This window comes from Megascapheus bottae, chromosome 16 (genome assembly GCF_031878675.1).
Source record: "Megascapheus bottae isolate mThoBot1 chromosome 16, mThoBot2.hap1, whole genome shotgun sequence".
NCBI classification, from domain to species: domain Eukaryota; kingdom Metazoa; phylum Chordata; class Mammalia; order Rodentia; family Geomyidae; genus Megascapheus; species Megascapheus bottae.
In genome coordinates, this window is record NC_143524.1 from 7,090,123 (window position 1) to 7,110,295 (window position 20,173).

At 54.5% G+C, this 20,173-nt stretch overlaps 1 protein-coding gene across 2 annotated transcripts in view; it reads right to left on the reverse strand.

Moving 5' to 3' along the window:
• Positions 1 to 20,173, reverse strand: part of Dagla (diacylglycerol lipase alpha) — a 62,522-nt gene that overhangs the window by 14,872 nt on the left and 27,477 nt on the right. The window contains exons 1-9 of one of the 2 annotated variants that reach the window (XM_090347556.1): positions 14,362 to 14,460; positions 12,908 to 13,045; positions 12,417 to 12,628; positions 10,731 to 10,832; positions 10,226 to 10,364; positions 6,164 to 6,251; positions 3,768 to 3,902; positions 2,082 to 2,159; positions 571 to 695 (exon numbers count right to left, since the gene is read on the reverse strand). In XM_090347556.1, the coding sequence (XP_090203682.1) occupies positions 571 to 695; positions 2,082 to 2,159; positions 3,768 to 3,902; positions 6,164 to 6,251; positions 10,226 to 10,364; positions 10,731 to 10,832; positions 12,417 to 12,628; positions 12,908 to 13,002 (974 nt within the window). In that variant the 5' untranslated portion in view covers positions 13,003 to 13,045; positions 14,362 to 14,460. Of the gene's footprint in view, positions 1 to 570; positions 696 to 2,081; positions 2,160 to 3,767; positions 3,903 to 6,163; positions 6,252 to 10,225; positions 10,365 to 10,730; positions 10,833 to 12,416; positions 12,629 to 12,907; positions 13,046 to 14,361; positions 14,461 to 20,173 lie in introns of those variants that run through there. The other variant, XM_090347557.1, reaches the window with a different exon arrangement.

Below are 20,173 nucleotides of genomic sequence, written 5' to 3' on the forward strand. Positions count from 1 at the left end.
AGCTGATCCAGAGGCCAGCCTTTCTGGAACAGGAGCCCAGGGAGCTGTCCTGCTTCTCCCTAGCATGGACTGAGGGTGGAGTCGTCACAAGAGAGGGTCCTTCCTGAAGCCATTCTTAGCCCACTTAGGAAAGGCCACCCCAGCCCCCACTCCCGGAGCCTGGGCCAAGGCTGCAGAACCAGGCTGCAGCCAAATCTGTGATTGAGGCCTTCCCCAAGGGGGAAAGAATTGGAGCTTGCTAAAGGGCCTTCTGGATGCCTTTCTAGAACCTTCCACAGAGTGGGCCTCCCTTCCAAGAAAGTTTTCTTCCAGAAAGGCAGTGCCCAGGAGAGGAGCCAGAGATGGGGAGAGGTGAATAGAAGGGAAATGGATGTGTGTGTGTGTGTGTGTGTGTGTGTGTGTGTGTGTGTGTGTGTAGTGGTGGTGGAGTGTATGGACTGAGAGAGCCAGAAGGGGCAGGGAATGAACCAATCAGTAACATCTCAGGGCAGTGTCTCAAGCACCCCACCTCACAGGCTCTGAGAGGTGGACTGACTTCCCCAAGGCTACAGGGGGTGCTGGGGTACTCACGAGCAGGAGCGAGCCAGCTGGCAGAGGCCACAGGCAGGCTTCCGCATCAGGTACATGGGCCAGCCGTAGGCAGCCAGGGCGAACAGCATGTAGTAACACACTTCCTTATAGCGCAGCATCTCGTGCTGGAAGAGAGGGCACAGGGCACGGTAGTCCCCAGTCCTTCTGCCTGTGGCCTCTGCCAGGCTGTTCCGTAGGTGACTGCAGGGAGGGGGAGGGGGAGGGGAGCAGGCAGGGTGCTCCGCCCCCCCCCCCCAAACTGCATTTGTCTAATTATGGCCATATGCCTAGGGCATGAATTCTCCCGAGTCCTGTCCTGGTGGCTCCAATCTCAGAATTAATGATTGGGAGACAGAAAATCATTTGGAGCATTAGATGGATTTCCTGGATCCCCTGCTCCCCCAGGAAAGGGGCAGGAGGGGAGAGCAGGCATGGCCCACAGCCTCATTCTAGCAATGGGGTCCCAGGAAGGAGCTTTGTTGCCAGGGGATTTAGCCCTGGTCTTCCTCTCAGCTGGAGGTGTCCTGCTGGGGGCCACAGAGAGACAAGAGGACCTGTCTGATGTCTCTAGCCCCTTGGCTTCCCTCTGGCGTGACTCATGGAGTCTCAGTCTCCGAGGCTGGGGAATGGGGAGGCTGACTCAGGGAGATTGGGATCATTCTGGAGAAAAAGACGCCCTGGGAGCCTGGGGCCTACCAACTGAAAAAAGTGTATTATCAGCACCGCAGGATGGAGAGAGAGATGCTGGAACAGGTAACCACAGTGTCCTGGTCAGTCAGTCCTGTGCCCCTGGGCACTGGAGGACAGTGGCAGTGACAGGGAGTTAGTCACCTTGTCAGAGTGAACGAGGGCAATTAGTCATCTCGTGAAGTCAGGCAGGCAGGCCTTCCTCGGTGCCCCAGGGGTGATTATGCCATGCCTGAGCTCCCTGGTGGGTGGGGCTCTGGCAGCCTCTGCCCTGCCGTGCCCATCCCTGGGGGGAGGCAGTGACAGCCAGCTGGGCCAAACCATGGAGGTGGCTGGCAGGAGCACTTGTTACATGGAGCAGATGGGAACTTGGGCTTTTCTGAAAGAAGGCTGAAGCCCGCCCGGATTGGCACTGTGCCTGGCATTGCGGGGCTCTTGCTCTCCCCCCCCCCCGGAGCTCTGGGTGGAGGGGTGCCCAGGGCAGGGGCCATCTCTGCTTCCAGCAACAAGGCCATCCTTCCTGCTGACGGCTAGGGCTTAAGGCTACACCACACTGCCCGGGCTCTTCTGTAGCCGTTAATCCTCACAATCTCTACTCGAGGCACTTGGGAAAAGGTTCTAGAAAGCGTGCTACACCCCAGTGCACTTTGTAACAGCGGTGGCAGCAAGGACATCCCAGCCTGTGAAGCACTTGATGTCTCCAGGGGCAAGGGCTTGGTAAAGGGGCCCAGGAGGCCCCTTTGGAGAGGTGGGGCTCTTAGGGGTGAGGAGGCAAAGCTTCCGGGAGGGCTGTGGCAGGTGGAGAGGAGGGACTGGCGACTCACCGAATTCTTGAGGTCCAGGTACTTGGTGTTTCTGGTCACTGGCATCCCGGATAGGAAGGCCAAGATGTCATTGTTTGCCTGAAAAAACCCAGACATGGGGCTGAGAAAAAAAGTGGCGCCCCTGGGCTCCACCTGTTTCCCAAAAGGCCCCAGGACCCCAGAGAGTGAGCAGGTGGCATCCAACCTGCAGCACTTGCCTTGCATTTCTACTTGTTCCCTTTCAACCCAGAGCACCAAACCCCAAGGGGCACTCCTGGCCTGCACCCAGGGGAAAGGGATCTGGGACGGACTGGCCAACCCAGAACTGGGGAACTGGCAGGGACAGATCCACAAAGTCAGGGGTCAGAAGCACTGGGCTGGTGTTGGTCACCAGGGGCCTGCGTGATGAGCACTCCCTGGAGGCGGGGCATGGTGGGACACGCCTGTCATCCCGGCCACTTGGGAAGTGGAAATGAGGAGGCTGAGACAAAACTTAAATACATTCTTAAAAAGACTCCATCCAAGGAACCCTGCTGCACTGCTGGTGGGATTGTAAGCTAGCTCAGCCACTCTGGAAAGCAGTGTGGAGGTTTCTTAAAGAACTGAAAATTGACCTTCCCTATGATCCCGCCATACCACTCCTGGGCATCTACCCTGAACATCATGACCCAGGATATGATAAGGACACCTGCTCAGCTATGTTCATCTCTGCACTATTCACAATAACCATGCGATGGAAACAATCCAGATCCCTACTGCAGATGAATGGATACAAAAAACATAGTATGTATATATATATATATATATATATATATATATATATATATACACACACATACATACATATAATGGAATTCTACATACCCAACAGACAAGATAAATTAATGGCATTTGCAGGGAAGTGGATGAATCTAGAGCGAATCATGTTGAGTGAGACAAGTCAAGACCAAAGGAACAAAAGGCGCATGGTATCCTTAATATGTGGATATTAGATCCAAACAGAACAAGAGCAAGAACTCAATATTTGCATACCCAATGCTATGGACATGGTATTGGAAACATAAACACAACTACATAGACATAAAAATCTATGACACTATAGACATGTTTTATTACATAGATTAATATGTATCTATGACATACAAACCCTCAGCCTAATTTTAATTATCTTCTAAAATCTAAGTACCAGTGATTGTATATAGAGATTCCCTTCTTGAATACTTGTTTGTTAAATACGTCATTTGAAATATGATGTAAAATCAATGTTAATAAATTCTTAAAAAAAAAGACTCCATCTCAAAGAACAAGCTAGGTATAGAGGCATAAATGTATAGTAACCCCAGCCACGTGGGAGGCACTGTTAGATTACCAGTTAGAGACGGGTTCCAGGCATCAGTGGCTCATGCCTGTAACCCTAGCTACTCAGGAGGCTGAGATCAGAGGACCCAAGTTCAAAACCAACCCTGGCAGGAAAATCCCAGAGACTCTTATCTCCAAAAAACTGGAAGTGGAGCTCTGGCTCAAGTGGCAGAGAACCAGCCTTAAGCAAATGAGCAAAGGGACAGTGCTCTGGCCCCAAGTTCAAGCCCCAGGACTGCCACCAAAGGGACAGTACAAATGGGGGAGTCGTTCACACAGGAGGCAGCAGGGCGTGTTGGCAGTGATGGGGAGCAGGAGGGGGAGGCGGTGGCCCCGGCGCGTCCTCACCTCGTCCAGCACCGCGTTGCGCTTGGCTCGCTGCCGCTGTCGGAGCAGCACCAGGCCAGCAATGATGTCCGACGGCACAATGTCCAGGTCCCGGAAAAACTCGGCGAAGAGGTAGGCGATTTCTGAGTAGGCATCCTGGGAGATTCAGGAAGGCACGGGGGCAGTGGCAGAGGGACAGAAGAGGCCGGGAGACCAGGCGTGAATCCCCACAGGACCTGTGTCCCGTGGCACCTCCACAGCCCGGGCCAGGCCTGACTCAGGTGGTCTGTGCAGCTGGGACCTTGAGTGCCCCGTGCCGACAGGCCTGGCGGAAGTCAGTTCCACCGAGTCTCCTCCACTGCCCAGGCTGCTGCTCTAGATGCCAGTACACAGCATCCACGGAGCCTGGGAGCCATGGAAGCCATAGAGCCAAGCCAGGGCGCCTTCCCCAAGCTAGAAGCCAGGGTGCAATGGCTCAGCTTGTTCTTCAGGCTGTGTCAAGAAGACACAGGACGCCTCACCATCTCCACCTCACCATCTACGAACCTGGACCCTCCGCACCCCTCTCCCCCTCCCTCCCTGGGCTCTGTGGAGCTTTGAGGGTTTCAAGCCTTCTCCCACAATGCCCCGTGTGGTCCATGATGTGATTGGGAAGGGGTGTGATTACCAGGCCAGTGGCCTCTCTGCTTCCTCCAGGACCTGACCTTAGCAGGGACATAGATAAGGATAAGCCCCCTGCTTAGTGGCTCCCAGTCTCCCTGCCTCTTTCTTGGCCCTGGTGCCTGAAGCCCCAGGAGGCACCAAGGGGGAACTAACTCTTAGCAACTGGTTGTGTCTCACTTGTCTCCTGCTGGAATGTCTGGCATGTGCAAGAGAAAAAAGAACAACAACAAAAAAAAGGACTGAAATGTTGAAGATGCAACGGCCCAAGAAGGCCACACACAGTGTGGGTTACCACTCAGCTACAGGGACTGGGACAGGAGGCTCTGACAATGTGGGTTACGTAAATGCCAGGTTTTTAAATTGATTGAAAGGCACTCTGAAGCTGGGTGCCAGCGGCTCACACCTGTAATCCTAGCTACTCAAGAGGCTGACACTTGAGGGTCCCAGTTGGAAGCCAGCTTGGGCAGGAAAGTCCATGAGACTCTTATCTCAATTAAGCACCAAAAAGCCAGTGGTAGAGCATGGCTCAACTGGTAGAGTACCAACCTTGAACAGAAAAAAACAAAACAAAACAAAACAAAACCCACAATGCTCAGGCTTTGAGTTTAAGCCCTAGTATCTGCACCCAAAACAATCCCCCCCCCAACAATAACAATAACAAACAAAAATCACTCAGAGCCAAGCGTGGTACTCTATGTCTATAATCCCAGCTGCTTGAGAGGAAGAAGGGAAATTACTGTTGGAGGCCTGCCTGGGAAAAAGTTATAGACTTGTCCAAAAATAAAAATAAAAAACGCAAAGGAAAAGCAAAGGGACTGGGGTACGTGGTTTAAATGGTGGAGTGCTTGCTTACTAAGCCTGAGGTCCTGGGATCAATCCCCAGTACTGCCCTCCCTGCTCCCCTCCCCCAAGTTGGACTGGGCCTATTCCTAGGACAATCTTTGCCTACAGTGCCTGTCTACCTGGACTGATGCTTAAGGGGCTCCCCTGAATCACTGGTCTATGCTCCAAGCTCCTTCAACAACCCCATCTCTATACCTGTGCCCAGGAGAGGAGCATGTGCCTTCCATTGGCCTTGACAGGCCCAGCCTTCGTCTGTCAGGGGACTACTTCTTGTATGACTTCCTGTGACCCCTCAGACTTTTCCTGATGGACCTCGGAGGTGCTCCCCACCTGCCCAGGGTGCCCAGGGCTTCTTATGAGGCACCTGTTACTCACTAGCTGGGGGAATACTGAGCAAATCACACCCCTATCTGGGCCCCAGCTGCCTAATCTGTAAAATGAGTGACAAGATTAAATCACATCCAAGGATCCTGTCTCCTCCTCTAACCTCGTGGCTATCCATGGCTGACCTTGCCTTCCTTCCACCATGTCTGGATCTCTGTTCGCATCAACTAAACTGATGTCCAGCCTTGTGCAGAGCACTTGACCACGAGTCCAGACTTTCCAGATCATTTGCTGCTGACAAATGGATCCACTGTTCTGTCTGGAGGTTGCCTGACCCGTGAGCATTTGTCCGAAACTAAAGGCATTGTGTCTTTCTGTTCCTTTGACAAAGCAAGTGGACAGCTGCTTTCCCGGCTGGGGAGTTGGTCACTGGAGAACAGACCGTCGTACAAGCAGGCTGTCACCTGCTCGTACAGGAAGCCCAGTCAGTACCTCCTGCCAATCCTGTCTACCCAGCTTTGCCAAAGGGGCAAAAGAATCTGAATCGCAAGGCACAGGGCAGTGAGGAGCCACCTCCCACTACTTACTGATTGGGAGTCCTTGGTCCGGGTGCAGCAGAGAAACACTTTGAGCCTCCGGGACCAGCTGGTGGCCTGACCCTCCTCCAAGCGGTGCCTGTGGAAATGGAGAGAGGTCGTATGTGCCAGGTCAGGGGCTGGAGCACATGAGCTGGGTCCAGATGTGGCCTGTTCACGGAGGCCTGGGGGGGCGATGAGAAACGGGGTCCAGGCCAAGCCAAGCCTGGGTGGTTAGTGACCCAGGTGTCAGCCAGCTGGGCGCTGGTCAGGCCTGTAATTCTAGCTACTCAGGAGGTTGCGATCTGAGGATTTCAGCTGGAAGCCAGTGCAGACAAGAAAGTCTGCGAGTCTCTTATCTCCAGTGAACCACTAGAAAACTGGAAGTGGCTCTAGTGGTAGAATATTAGCCTTGAGCAAAAAAAAAAAGAAGAAAGAAAGAAAGAAAGACCAGGTTCTGTTGGTTTGGGGGGAGGGGGTTCCCTGACTTTTGGAAGACAGACTCAAGGCCATGTCCAGGGAGGAGTGGTGAGGGGCTTCAGAGCTCTGACTCCAAAATGAAAGACTGCTCTAGGGGCCAGGAGAGTGGCCTAATGGTAGAGTGCTTGCCTAGCATGTATACGGCCTGGTTCTATTCCTCAGTACCACATACATAGAAAAAGCCAGAAGTGGTGCTGTGGTTCAAATGGTAGAATGCTAGCCTTGAGAAGGCCCAAGGGCAGTCCCAGGCCCTGAGTTCAAGCCTCAGGACTGGAAAGAAAAAGACTGATCTCTACTATCCCAAGACTCTAACCACGAGCCTTGTTGGAGACTGAGGCAGACTTGTGGAACAGGCCTGCTTTTTCTTGCAAAGGAATTCTGCTTGGAGGAACTTAACAACTCCAACATCAAATATATGCAGCAGTCTCCACACTGAACAGGGGCTGGCTGCTTCTTTACCATTCTGCTGGGACCGCCATGAGGGCAGGAGAGTTTGGACCTCAAATGCATTCAGGAGACTTAGCAGCGATCAGGAGTGACAAACCTGGCTGTCCTTGAGTTGCTTGGCATTTCTGTGCAGCTAAGGACTGCTCTGCACTCTTTAACCCTGGCTCCACAGGCAGCTTTCCAGAAGGAGGAGAAAAAGGGGTCTTCCAGAGCTATAAAGAGGTGCTTAGGAACTGGTCCTACGACTAGCTACCCCAGGGGACTTGGGCAGCAGCCTTGCATCCTAAACCAATGTCTTGTCTTCCAGGGGTTTGATGAGGTGGCAGTGTACTGGCTAAACTAGGGTTCCAGTGCATACAGATCTTTAGTGTTTTCTAACCCAACCCAGCTTTCCAATGTAAGTAAGGTTTGGAGCCCAGCTTGTGGCCAGATGGAAGGGCTCTAGCATCACTGCAGTACCCTTTATGGACACCAGGGGGCAGGGCAGCTGATCTTAGTGTGTGAGGCTGGTGGCAGGTTTGGTTAAGTGGGGGGCCACATACCAACTCTATATGAAAGTCATGGTTTCTAAGCGCCTACTAAAGTGGAAGACCAAAAGACATTCCTTCTGCAAAAACCCAAGGCTTGGGGCTCTGGGGAGCATTTCTGGGGAAAGTTCTCCTTCTCCCCAGGCTCCACTAATTCGCTGGAAAGAGACTGGGCCAAGGCCTTTGACATTTGCCTGACATCCAACCCAAATCAAAATAAGTGTAAGAGTGCCTGGGTGAGCATGTCTCTACACTGGGAAGTTGCTGGCTTGAAAATGTCCTGGAGTTTGGTCTTGTGGTAGAATGCTTGCTTAGCATGCACGGAAACCTGGGTTTGATTCCACATACGTAGAAAAAAAAACAAACCCAAAAGTGGTGCTGTGGCTCAAGTGGTAGAGCTCTAGCCTTAAGGAAAGCCCAAGAACAGTGCTCAGGCCCTGAGTTCAAGCTCCAGGACTGGAAAAAAAAAAAAAGAAAAAGTAAACCAAACAAAACAAAGCATTTTAGCTTCTGAGCTAGTGGGGATAGCCTGGGAGGTGGTGGTCATGTGGAACCCTCAGACCCCATGAAGAAGCTGAAGAAACCCCACAGGTAGAGGGCCTTGGAGCTTCAGCCCCTTTCCCCCTTCACATGCCTTAGAAGCCATGGAAAGCTTTCTTGTTTTTGGAGGGGAGGATTGAGAGCTGTACCTGGGTTTGTTTGATCTCAGGGCCTGGGCACTGTGCTGTCACTTAGCTTTTTTTTTTTTTTTGCACAAGGTTAATATACCATACTATTTGAGCCACAGCTCCATGTCTGGCTTCTAATGAGGTAAGAACCTCACAGATTTTCCTGCCTCAGCTGGCTTTGTACCATGAGCCTCAGATCTCAGCCTCCTGAGTAGCTAGGATTACAGGCCTGAGTCAAAAGGCCAGGCAGGCTCCATAGAAAGTTTTCTATTTACCATGATAGCAACTGCCAACCCCACTGCAAAGGGTGTTGGCTGCCCTGGGCTTTAAAGGCAGCATCTCAGAATCTGGAAGCTTCCTCCGGGTCACCCAGGAACCAGAGAGGGTGAAAGCATGCCCAAGCAGAGTGGCACAGTGGCCAGCTGTGCTGGGAGGGAAAACAGGCTCTAGGGCCTTGGCTCTGAGACTTGACATTTGGGGCTGGGCGGTAGCCAGGCCAGGCCTGGGTGTGGCTCTGGTGAGCTGATGTGGAAGGAGGTCCATGGGGAACCCAGTGTGGAGTGTGGGGGTGGGGAGAAGTCCTGCGGGGCGGGGCCTGGGCTGTGGCTTGCCCTGCCTGGGGGGACGCTGAGGCGGCTGTGCTGAGCTGGAGATCCAGACCTACTTCCACCACCCACAGTTCACCACGACTTTTGTCAGTAGATCACGACTGTCCTGGGACTGGCAAAAAGGATTAACTCTGCAGAGCGCAGTGTGGGGCCTATGTCACGGTAGGAGTTTAATTCTCAGGGGTGATCGTGACCACCACACCCTTCTCTTTCAGTAACAGACTCTGCCAGGGCACAGCTGTCCCCTTCCTTACACTACCACAGAACTCATCCACTCCAGGAAGTCTTCCTTGATTCACTTCCTCCAAGTCTCTGAAACCCAGGCAGTCCATAGTCTACTGGACAAGTGAGGGCCCTGAAAGCACACTGAGACCTGGTTCTCAGTCTCATCATTTACAAGCTGCATAGCTTTAAAAGTCTGATGACCAATCTGTGCCTCAGCTCTTCCACCCTTGTTATAAAAAAGCCACTGACAATTAGCTCATGGCTGGAGGTCACTTTATCAATGACAGGCTAGATTTTTATTTACTTATTTATTTTATTATTATTATTATTTTTTTAGTCAGTGGTGGGGCTTGAACTCCTGGCCCGAGCACTGTCCTGAGCTCTTCAGCTCAAGGCTAGTGCTCTACCATTTGATCCCAGAGCATCGCTTTTGGTTTTCTGGTAGTTAATTGGAGTCTCATGGACTTTTATGACCGGCCTGGCTTTGAACCATCATCCTTAGAAGTCTCCTGAGTAGCTAGGATTACAGGCTTAAGCCACCAGCACTGGGCTTTTTATACTTATTGGACTGGCTAGATTTCTAACGTCTCCTACTGTAATACCAGTGTTACTCTTTTTGTGAGAGTGTGCCAGTGGCGTGGCTTGAACTCCAGGCCTTACATTCTCTCCTAGCTTCTCTTTGATTACACCCTCTTCCACTTGACACCCAGCTCCACTTTTGGCTTTTTTTTTCTCGTTAATTAGAGATAAGAGTCTCCTGGGCTGCTGGGGTGGCTTCAAATCGTGATCCTCAGATCTCAGGCTCCTAAATAGCTAGGAGGGTGGGCATGAGCCATGGACTCCTGGCACTTATTCTTAGCTGATGATGCCACCGATGCCCCATTGCCTCCTGACCAATTACAGACGTGAGCCGTGTGCAGTGGTGACCACACTGCTTTGTACATGTTATCTTATGGAAGGTTCCAGACAACCCCGCTGGGCAGGAACTGTGACTTACAAAGACACCGAGGCAGCCAGAGATGAGGTCTGTCTCACACACCCACAGCCTGGCTGAACCTCAGCTCTGCCTGCTGGTCAGCGGAGGGAGCTGCCCGCCCCCTTCCCAGCCAGCCGACTGACCGCAGGTTGTAGGTCCTCAGGTTCCGTTGCCTCCTCTTGGTGGCCCGTAGCTTGACGAAGGTGCGGCCCGTGGGGTCGAAGACGCAGAGGACGGTGATGCAGACGCTGAGGATGACCACCCAGTTGCAGACGACCATCCCTGTGGAGAGGTGGAGCTATTGGGGACGCGTCCCTGCACCATCGGCCCCGAATAGTTCCTGGAGGTTAAGCAAGGCTAGGAAGCCATTGACCCAACTTTCCTCAAACACAGCCCCAAGACCCACCATGGCGCGGAGCAGGCAGCTCTGTGGGCCACTAAGGAGGAGCTGAGCCCAAGCTGCCCACACAAGGGTCCCCAAGGGGATGGAGGAGCGGCCTCCCCCGGGGGACCGGCCAGCGTCCTCACAGCGCCCATCCACCCATATGGAGCCCCTTTCTGCCCGCGCTGGTCCCATCGCCCCCACCCCCAGAGCTGACTGAGGCAGCAGTGGCGAGGGAGGGGGTGGAGGGACCTGGGGACTCATACCAAGGGTGACGTTCTTGGCAGTGAGGTCATTGCAGGAGGTGTAGTACTGGGTGAGCCACACGATACCCACGATGGCGTAGATGAACTCGATCACCAGGATGGCTGCGAGGAGAGCAGGCCCTGGCTGAAGGGGGGCCCCATCTGCCCACCAAGGAAGGGCCCAGAAGCCTTGGCCTGAGCCCTCCTCTGCAGGGCCAGCTCTGCTTCCAGAGTGGGAAGTGGGGGTACCCTGTGGGCCCTGAGGTTGTCCCTCCTCCTCCATTCTGTCCTGGTCCCCTGCCTGGTGCTCTCATGTCCCCAGTGTACTCAGTGAAGGGGACTATAGAGATGGATGAGGAAGATGTACACCTCTATTTAAATTAGTTAATTAATTAAATTTATTTACATGCCCTTACTGGGACTTTAACTCAGGGCCTAGGTGCTGTCCCTGAGCTTTTTCACTCAGGTTGATGCTCTATCACTTGAGCCAGTTTCACTTCTGTTTTTTTTCTGTGATTAATTGGAGATAAGCGTCTCATAGACTTTTCTGTCTCAGCTGGATCTGAACTGTGACTCTCAGATCTCAGCCTCCTTAGCAGTTGGGATGACGGGCGTGAGCCATGGTTGCAGATGCATCTCTGCCTTTTCAGCATTCTGGATGCATGTGCTGTGGAAGCAGGCATCTCTGAGGCTAGGCTTCTTCATCTACAGGATGGGAGGTACAGCCAGGCCCCAAGACCACCTGAGGTTTAGGTGAGTGTCCATCCCATGAAAGCAGTGAGAAACCTCTGGAGCTGAGGAGGGGACATGTAAGGAGGCCTGGTAGCCAGGCTGCTTATGTCTGTACCACCAAGCCCAGGGCCTGGATCTGGGATTGGGCAGAAAATCTGGAAACCTGGCAAAGGGCACTGTGGAGCCAGACAGCCTGGATTCAAATCCCAGCTCGGACACTTTCATATTTCCCTAGCTGTGTGACCTTGAGAGAGCTCATTAATTCCCGGGGACCCAGTGACCTCATCTACCAAATGAGGCTGCCACTACTTGCTCCTGGGCTAACACACAGAAGTGGGAGAGACAGCTGGGTCTGGGTGGCTCTTGGGGAGGAGTGGAACTTCCCAGGAAAGGGCAGGGCTGTTTGGAAAGGATCATAAAACCAATGAGCTTTGCAGAGATGCTCATGGTTTGAAATAGAAGCTGGAAGGCTGGCACTGGTGGCTCAGGCCTGTAATCCTAGCTTTTCAAGAGGCTGAGATCTGAGGATCCTGGTTTGAAGCCAGCTCAGTAGAGCTAAGATTCCTATCTCTAATTAACCAACAAAAAGCCAGGAATGGAGTTATGGCTCAAGTGGTAGAGCACTAGCCTTGAGAAAAAACCAACAACTCAGGGACAGCACCCGGGCCCTGAGTTCAAGCCCTAAAGAGCAGCTATTTCAGACTTTGTGGTCTCACAGACTTAGAAGCAAGTGCTTGGTTCTGCCAGAGGAGAACTGGAGCGGCCCGAGAGGATACATGCATGCATGGGTGTACGTTTCAGTAGAACTTTATTTACAGGACATACATTGGCCTGGCTTCCACCTGCCCCCACCCCTACGCCGCCATTGTGCTAGCCGGGGGTCTGGCAGTTGGACCTGTGCCCCGTGACTCTGGGTGGAAGGGACACAGGGGGCACAGGAGGACACAGGAGCAGCCGGAGGCAGGCGGCCCTTACCCAGGCGCACGTAGAGCACGTACTGCATGGAGTCTCGGGGCTCTGTGTACAGGATGCCCCCGCGCATGCTCAGCCAGATGATGGCCATCTCCGCGATCATGCAGCTCAGCAGTATGCCCAGGTAGCCGCGGCCGTGGTCCACCAGGTTCAGGGAGCAGGCCTCGTGCGGGTTGTAGACCAGGCCAAAGAGCACCACGGACAGGATCACGAACCTGCGGAGGGCGCAGGTCAGCTGGGTTCGACGCCTCCGCACCCACCACGTGCCGAGCCCAGGCTCAGCAGAAGGAGGGGGTAGCAGGCATCTCCCCCCTCCCCATAAGAACAGAAGACATCAGAACATGGTCAGCTTGGGGACACAGCAGTGGTGATTGTGCTCAGTTCAGGGATGACAACAGCCCGGAAGGGGTGTCTCCATGTGGATACTTCCCCAGAGTCCAGAGTACCCCAACTACGTCTCCAGGGAGCGGGACAGTCTCCAGTCGGGGACTCACCAGGTAGTGTGCAGGAGGAAGAGGAAGATGGCTGGCAGGACAAGATCATCGCTGCCCACAGACCAGCGCCGCCGGAATACCACAATCCCGGGCATGGCTGGGGGCTCTGGGAGGCTCAGCGGGCCTGGCGCTCACCTCCTGAAAACAAGCAAAAAAAAAACCCACACTCAAAGCCTGGCTCACACCTGTAATCTTAGCTACTCAGGGGCTGAGATCTGAGGATGGAGGTTCAAAGCCAGCCAGAGCAGGAAAATCTATGTGACTCTTATCTCCAATTAACCAGCAAAAAGCCAGAAATGAAGCTGTGGTTCAAGAGACAGAGTGCTAGCCTTGAATGAAAAAGTTAAGGGACACTGAGTTCAAACCCCAGTATCAATGTGTGCACGCAGACACGGACAGACAGACAGACGGATTCACACACACACACACACACACACACACACACGATGCTGCAGCTGCCCAGGTGTGCTAGGACACACAAGGCCACTAATCTGGAGCCACAGGGCCGGTCCCAGCTGTGCTCAGCAGCACAGTGATCTGAGCCCTCTAAGTCCCTACCCATCACCAGGGGACCTCCAGGCACTGGCCATTCTCACCCATCCCCAGGGAGGAGCCGCCTCCAGCCATGTCAACACTCAAAGTCCACACCAAGGCCCTTGGCTATGGGACACACAAACTTCAGCTGTGTTAGGGTCACTGCTGTCCCCTACTCTGGCAATGCCTGAAGTTACCCCAACAGTAGTAGCTGGGCCCACTTCCGCCTTCTGCGTGGCATCAGCACAGCCCTAGGACCTCACACCCCTAATTTCCTTTCTACAAGGAGATCCAATCCAGTGCACTGCCCTTGGGGTCTGGCTTCTAAGGCCAAGAAAAAACACCCCATGGCACAGCATGGCGCCTGGCAGGGTGTGAGAAGGGCTGAAGGCCTTGGGGACAGATAGTAGGATGTGATGGTCATGGCTGGGGCTTCGCACACAGTAGGTGCTCAGTAAGTCTTGGCTGAACGACGTCTTCATTTCCTTGCTCTTCCAGGGCCCTGCAAACAGTTCTCTGACTTGGTCACCTGACTCTGGGTGTCTTCGACCAGAGCCGCCACAGCTCTGGGGCGGGAAGGACCAGATGGTGACTTGTCAGGAGTATTGGGGGCATCTTCTGCCCCTCCTTGGAGGAAAAGCAATGCCTCTGCATGCTCACCCAGAGCCCAGAATCCTTCACGCCTCGTGCCCAGCTCTCTAAAGTTGTTCGATCCGAAGTAGCCACAAGCCAGGACCCTGGGGTCCCGTGGAGAGCCCACAGATGGGTAGCATCATGGGAGGGAGGGTTGGTCCAGGCAGATTTCCTGGAGGACAGTCAGGGTGGCCTGTACTGCACGCTCTAGAGGGGCCCCTGGTGTGGGCAGCTGAGCTCCCTGCAGGCAGGCAGCTCCCCCCCACCCCAAGCTGCCAGAGGCTTACATGACACCCAGTCCAGGGGCGGCGGGCGGCAGATCCTTCTCTCCCCGCTGATGGCTCCGGGGGAAACGTGTGTCCTCGGAAACGGGCATCACTAGGGAAGGATGCAGACAAGTCTTGCCTGGCCTGGGAGCACAGCCTCAGGATGGGCGATGGGGCATGGGGCCGGGTGGCGGGCCAGCATGCCCAGCCCGGCCTGCCGCCCTCTCCCGGGCGCCGCGGCTTCATGCGGCCACTCCCGGGCTGCTCCGGGGAGCTGGCGGCCTGGCGGGCTGGCCTGCTGGGGTCGTGCCTACTCCTCCCCCCTCAGGAAGTGACATCATCTCACTCTCGAGGAGGAGTCGGAGCGATTCTGGGAAAGCCGGGAGAAGGATGCGGGGCCATCGAGCTGCGGTGCCCGGGTGGCCAGGGGTGTGTCGGGGGTAGACGGGGGTATGGGGTCTGCAGGGGGGCTTAGAGGCTTTGGCTGCATCTGTGACAACTTCATGGCTTGGGCTGGATGATATGGGACAGGAAGGGGGGGCGCACCGTGGGTGGCAACAAGGTTGGGGCAAGGCAGTGCTGCCAACAGCTGGCTTTCTCGCCTGCACCCAGCCTGCGGGTGGCTCACAGAGGCTGAGTGGGGGTGGGGGTGTGTCAGGCTTAGCGGGGTGCTGAGCCCCCACTCCCTCTACAAGTGACGTGTATTCAGAGAGGGCAGGTTAGCCGGCTCTGCACTGCTCCCCAATCCAATCATGAAAGAGAAGGAGCCATGGGACTGCCGGCCTCAAGGGTCGCGCCTGTCTGGACTGCCCCTTATCCTGCCGCCACTAGCAGCCCTGTGTACCTCGTCCAAAGGACCCTAAGGATGGGACTCCCCTCTCTTTCTCTCTGGGCAGTCATGGGTCTTGAACTCAGGGCTTCAGCGCTGTCCCTGAGCTCTTCTGTTCAAGGCTAGCACTCTACCACTTTGAGCCACAGCACCACTTCTCATTTTCTGGCGGTTCATTGTAGAGGAGCCTGTGTCATAGACTTTCCTGTCCGGGCTGGCTTTGAGCTGGGATCCTTAGATCTCAGCCTTCTGAGTAGCTAGGATTTCAGGCAGGAGCCACTGGCACCCTGCAAGGACAGCCCTTTCTAGTCACACTGAGGGCCTCGTCTTCTCTCCCTTCCCCTTTGAAAAGTCTAAAAGGGCTACCTATTTCTTCAGCTCACAGGCACCCCAGGAATGCCCACTATGAGCCCTCTGCCCTATCCAGCAGTGCCCTCCCGGCACTCAAGGCTGGGAAAGTAAGTCAGGGCCCTACAGGAGTAAGATACTGGAGTGATATGGTCAAGAGCAGGGGGGTCTCCAGCCTATGGCTAACAGGCAGGGTCAGGTATGGGACTGACCCTACTGGTACCCTGTTACTGGCATGGGGTCCCTGCCCCTTGCAGCCTGCACCAGGCCTAGACACAAGGGAGGGCCTCCAGGCCATGTTGCTTGACTTGTAATCCAGGCTGTATCACCTGTAGTACGGTGTGAGTTCCTATTTGTGCCTCGGTTGCCTCATTTGTGAATGCCTAGCTCCTGAAATTCTGGTGTGTATCACAGAAATCTGTAGAACCACCAGGCGCAGTGGCTCACGCCTGTAATCCTAGCTACTCAGGAGGCTGAGATCTGAGGATCGTGGTTCAAAGCTGGCCCAGGCACTAAAGACTGTGAGACTCCAATTATCCACTAGAAAACCAGCAGTGGTGCTGTGTGTGGCTCAAGGGGTAGGGCCGTAGCCTTGAGCTGAAGAGCTCAGGGACAGCACCCAGGCCCAGGGGCAGGGCAGTGGCTGTGAACTGAAGAGCTCAGAGACAGTGCTCAGGCCCAGAGTCCAAGCCCCAAGACCCCCCCCCCCAAAAAAAAAATCTACAGAGCCCTGGGTCTGGCTGGAGGAGTGCCAAAGGCCATGGAGGGGGGTGGAGGGAGGGCATGGGAGCCCCTGGTGAGCCAGTACCCTCCGCCAGCCCTGAAACCAGAGTCTCGGGCTGGTCACCCACAGGTCATGGTCTGGGGTGTGGGGGGATGGAGTCTGTGCGACACGGGCACAGATTCATAGATCTCAGGACTGCTATTTTTAAGAGCGTGAAAGGCCCCTTTCTCTGAAGACCCCCAGCTCATCACAATGAGGGGCTTGTTCCCTGGCTGGGGCTGTGATTTCATCGCGGGGAAATGTCCCTGCAGGGGCGGGCAGAGGCTACTTCCTGGCCTGGGGCTGTGTATCACCTCCAGCTCGCCTCCCCTCCCCCAAGAATTGCCTCAACACCCCAAGGAAGGATGGGAACCCTCCAACAGGGGGTCCCATGGGTACTGATGGGGACCCCTCAGACTTCTAGCTGTCCCCCCACCAAAGCAGTCATGAGTGGGGGTACCAGGAACACCCCTCATGTGGCTGGGTGAGGCCTCTCTGTCCCTCTAGATGCTCAGCTTCGATGTCTCAGGCCTGGGGTTAAGTCTTAACCATCCTGGCAGTTCCTCCTACCAAGGCAAACTTCTTTTTTTTTTTACATGCACATCACCCCTCCTCCCATACACTTTAAAACTTGCTGTGATACCCCAAGACCTACAGGTGAGCTACGAAGGGTTCAGTCCCTGGAGTAACGGAGTAACTCATCTGGCCACGGGATCATCCTGAGGCTTTCTAACTTGACAACATTCCTGCCTGGCTGAGGGCCCTGGGTGGCACAGGAGTGAACAGAGCCCACTGTCTGCTCAGTGCCCTGCATTTTTGGAAGGTATCAGGGCAAAATCTTGAAGCTGTGATCTTTTTGTTTTTCCTTTTCTCTTTTATTCTTTTTCTTTTTGCTAGTCCTGAGACTTGAATTCAAGGCCTGGGCGCTGTCCCTGTGCTTCTTTCGTTCAAGGCTAGTGCTCTACCACTTGAGCCACCCCTCCACTTCCAGCTTTCTCTGAGTAGTTTATTGGAGATAAACTTCCCATGGACTTCCCAGCCCAGGCTGGCTTCAGACCTTGGTCCTTAGATCTCAGCCTCCTGAGTAGCTAGGATTACAGCCACCGGCGCCCAGCTCCTCGTTCTCAGTTAATAATGGGAGAAGCACTTGCTTATGGTGACATGGAGGAGTGGACTGGTCCTTGTGACAGCGCTGAGGTGGGTATTCTTTTTTTAGTCCCTCTTTAGAAGTGAGGCAGCTGGGGCACAAAGAGGAGGAGTGACATGCATGCCGAACCCAGCCTCAGGATGCAGTCGTTTTTAGAGCGTGTGTCCTTAGTCCCCTCTCCCCCCCACTCTGTGACCTGAAAGTGACATTGTCACCCTGCATTGCACTTTGGAGAATGTAGGCAGCTAGCCTCAGACATTTGTCCCCCTGGTCCTCCCTCCCAGAAATGCCCCCCCCCCCAGGCTGATCACCCTCCAAACACACATCATTGGTTTCTTTGGTCTCCCTTGGGCTGGCTCTTCTCCTCATCTTTCTAGGCCAGCCAGAAGTCACCTCCTCAGGGCCGGGAGTTTGGCCTAGTGGTAGAGTGCTCGCCTAGTACGTACAAAGACCCAGGTTCGACTCCTTGGTACCACATACATAGAAAAAGCTGGAAGTGGTGCTATGGCTCAAGTGGGAGAGCTCTGGCCTTGAGAAAGTCCAAGGACAGTGCTCAGGCCCTGAGTTCAAGCTCCCGGACTGATAAAAAAAAAAGAAGTCATTTCCTCTTGGAAACCCTCTTTGATAGCTTCCTTCCATCCTTAGGTGGTCTGCATTCCCCCTTTTACAGATGAGGAAACTGAGGCTCAGGAAAGAACTGGCTTGAGGCTTTTCCCAAAACATGCATCTTGTGTGCCCCCAGTGTCCCTGAGCCAGCCCACTGCCTCCGAGTCCCCAGAGTGACATCATTCGCAGTGTCCTATAGGGCACCAGAGTGGAGACCCTGGCAATGCACAGCTCGCAGAAGCCAGTAAAACTTACCAGCTTCCACCAAGGAAACGAATCCCAGAGAAGACCTCAGCCAAGTGCCTGTCCAGTAGTCAGTGGGCAACTGTCACTCTCCCCATGTCCCCCCAGTCAGTCCTGCTAAGGAAGGAGACGACTCACAGGTCCAGAGCCACATCCTGCCTGACAAGCCCGGTGATGGGGCCATTCCCTAGAATCTCTCAGTCCTGGGTCTCAGTGCCTCTGAGTTAAGCATGAAGTCTGGGTGCTGCAATGACTCTCACAGTTAGCTTGCTGCATACAAAGGTATCACTGGAAACAAAGGGGCCACTGGCCAGGGGCTGAGAGGGCAGGGATTGGTTTCCAGTGCCCTGAGGGGACAGCGTAGGCTCCCACTTCCACGATGAAGCCTTCTCTGCCTGGTGCTGACCACCTATGCTGGGTTTGAGGGCTTGGCTAGTATTGGTGATGTGCCTGATGGTGTGTGTGTGGGGGGGGAGACTAACGGCAATGGTGCTGGGCTTCAGGCAGTGGGGCTGGGCCGGTGGAAGGCCACAGAAGAGAGGCTCCACCCACTAAGGGGTGGGGCTTACCAACCAGGCTGAGGCTTCAGGGGTGGGTGAATTGCAGCTCCTTAACTTCCTAGGCCTTCTCTTACATAGACAGAGCAGGAGGAGGAGATAGAGCAATCCAAAGCAGTGTGGGTGCCTGTGGCGTGGCCCCAGATGATGGGGTGAGGGAGAACATGAACTTGGTTAGCCAGCTTCTTCTAACACTCCAGAAATGCCTGCCACTGCTCAGCGTCCCGCGACACTGAGATAGAGGTACCTCTGTTATCCATATTTTAACCAAGGGGTAACATGACTTGCTCAAGGCTACAAAGCCTAGTTCAGAGACCTCATCTCAACTTTCCCATGCAGCCTGAGGTACTGGATTCACTGGAAGCTGCCTGCTTCTGGGCTCAGGAGTTGGCCTTTGGCCTTGTCTCACTGGGTGGTTAGCTCGGCCCCAGAGCCCATAAAGAGCTCCCCAGTCTTTGCCTGACCTCAGACACAAAAGCAGACCACCCTGACCAAGAGGATTCTTACAGTACAGAGGAACGACTGAGCCCAGGGCATCCTGGGGGGCTGGGAGAAAACAGCAGTAGAAACACTTTTTGCCACTATGTTCCCAATTCATGGGCTGCATGAAGGCATCACTCCTACTCTGTAGGTGAAGAAACTGAGGCCAAGAGAAAAAATGATTTGCCTACTGGGATCTCAAATGGCCTCCCTGAGATTTTCTCTGCCTGTCAGTCAGTCTCCTGGTTCTCAGGTACCCACAGACACCCACGGTCCACCTACCTGGGTGCCTTCCCTTTTTCCTAGGTCTGCAGCCCATCGGGGCTGGCCTGGGAGAGCTCAGGAAGGGAGAATGCGGCAGAAGAGGCGATAGGACAGAGAAAGCCGTGTGGGCTGGGGGCCACATGCGGCACCAGCCTGTGCCCGGGTGTGTGCAACCCAAGTTAGGGACCTGAAAGCTGTTGCGTTTCACACATCAGCTGTGCTGGCGCAGAAGGCAGAGCGGAGCCTGCCTGGGGCCGGGGCAGGCTCTCAGCACGAGAGGGGTCCTCACACGCCCTGGCCCCTGAAGCAAGCATGGGAGCTGCTACCCTGTCCTGTCCCTGTGTGTCGCCTAGGGTCAGAGGATGAGGACACCCGCCCCATCCCCACGCCAGCAATGCCTTTGAAATAACAGGCTGTGCTTCCTGTGCTCCTCACCCCCTCTCATGGATGGGGAAACTGATGTTCCAAGAAGTTAATCACCCTCTAAGCCAGCAGCAGTGTCAGGCTTTCTATGTGTTAGGTTCTGTGTACCCAAAGTGGGTTGCAGGGCCGGGAGTTTGGCCTAGTGGTTAAAGTGCTTGCCTAGCATGCATGAA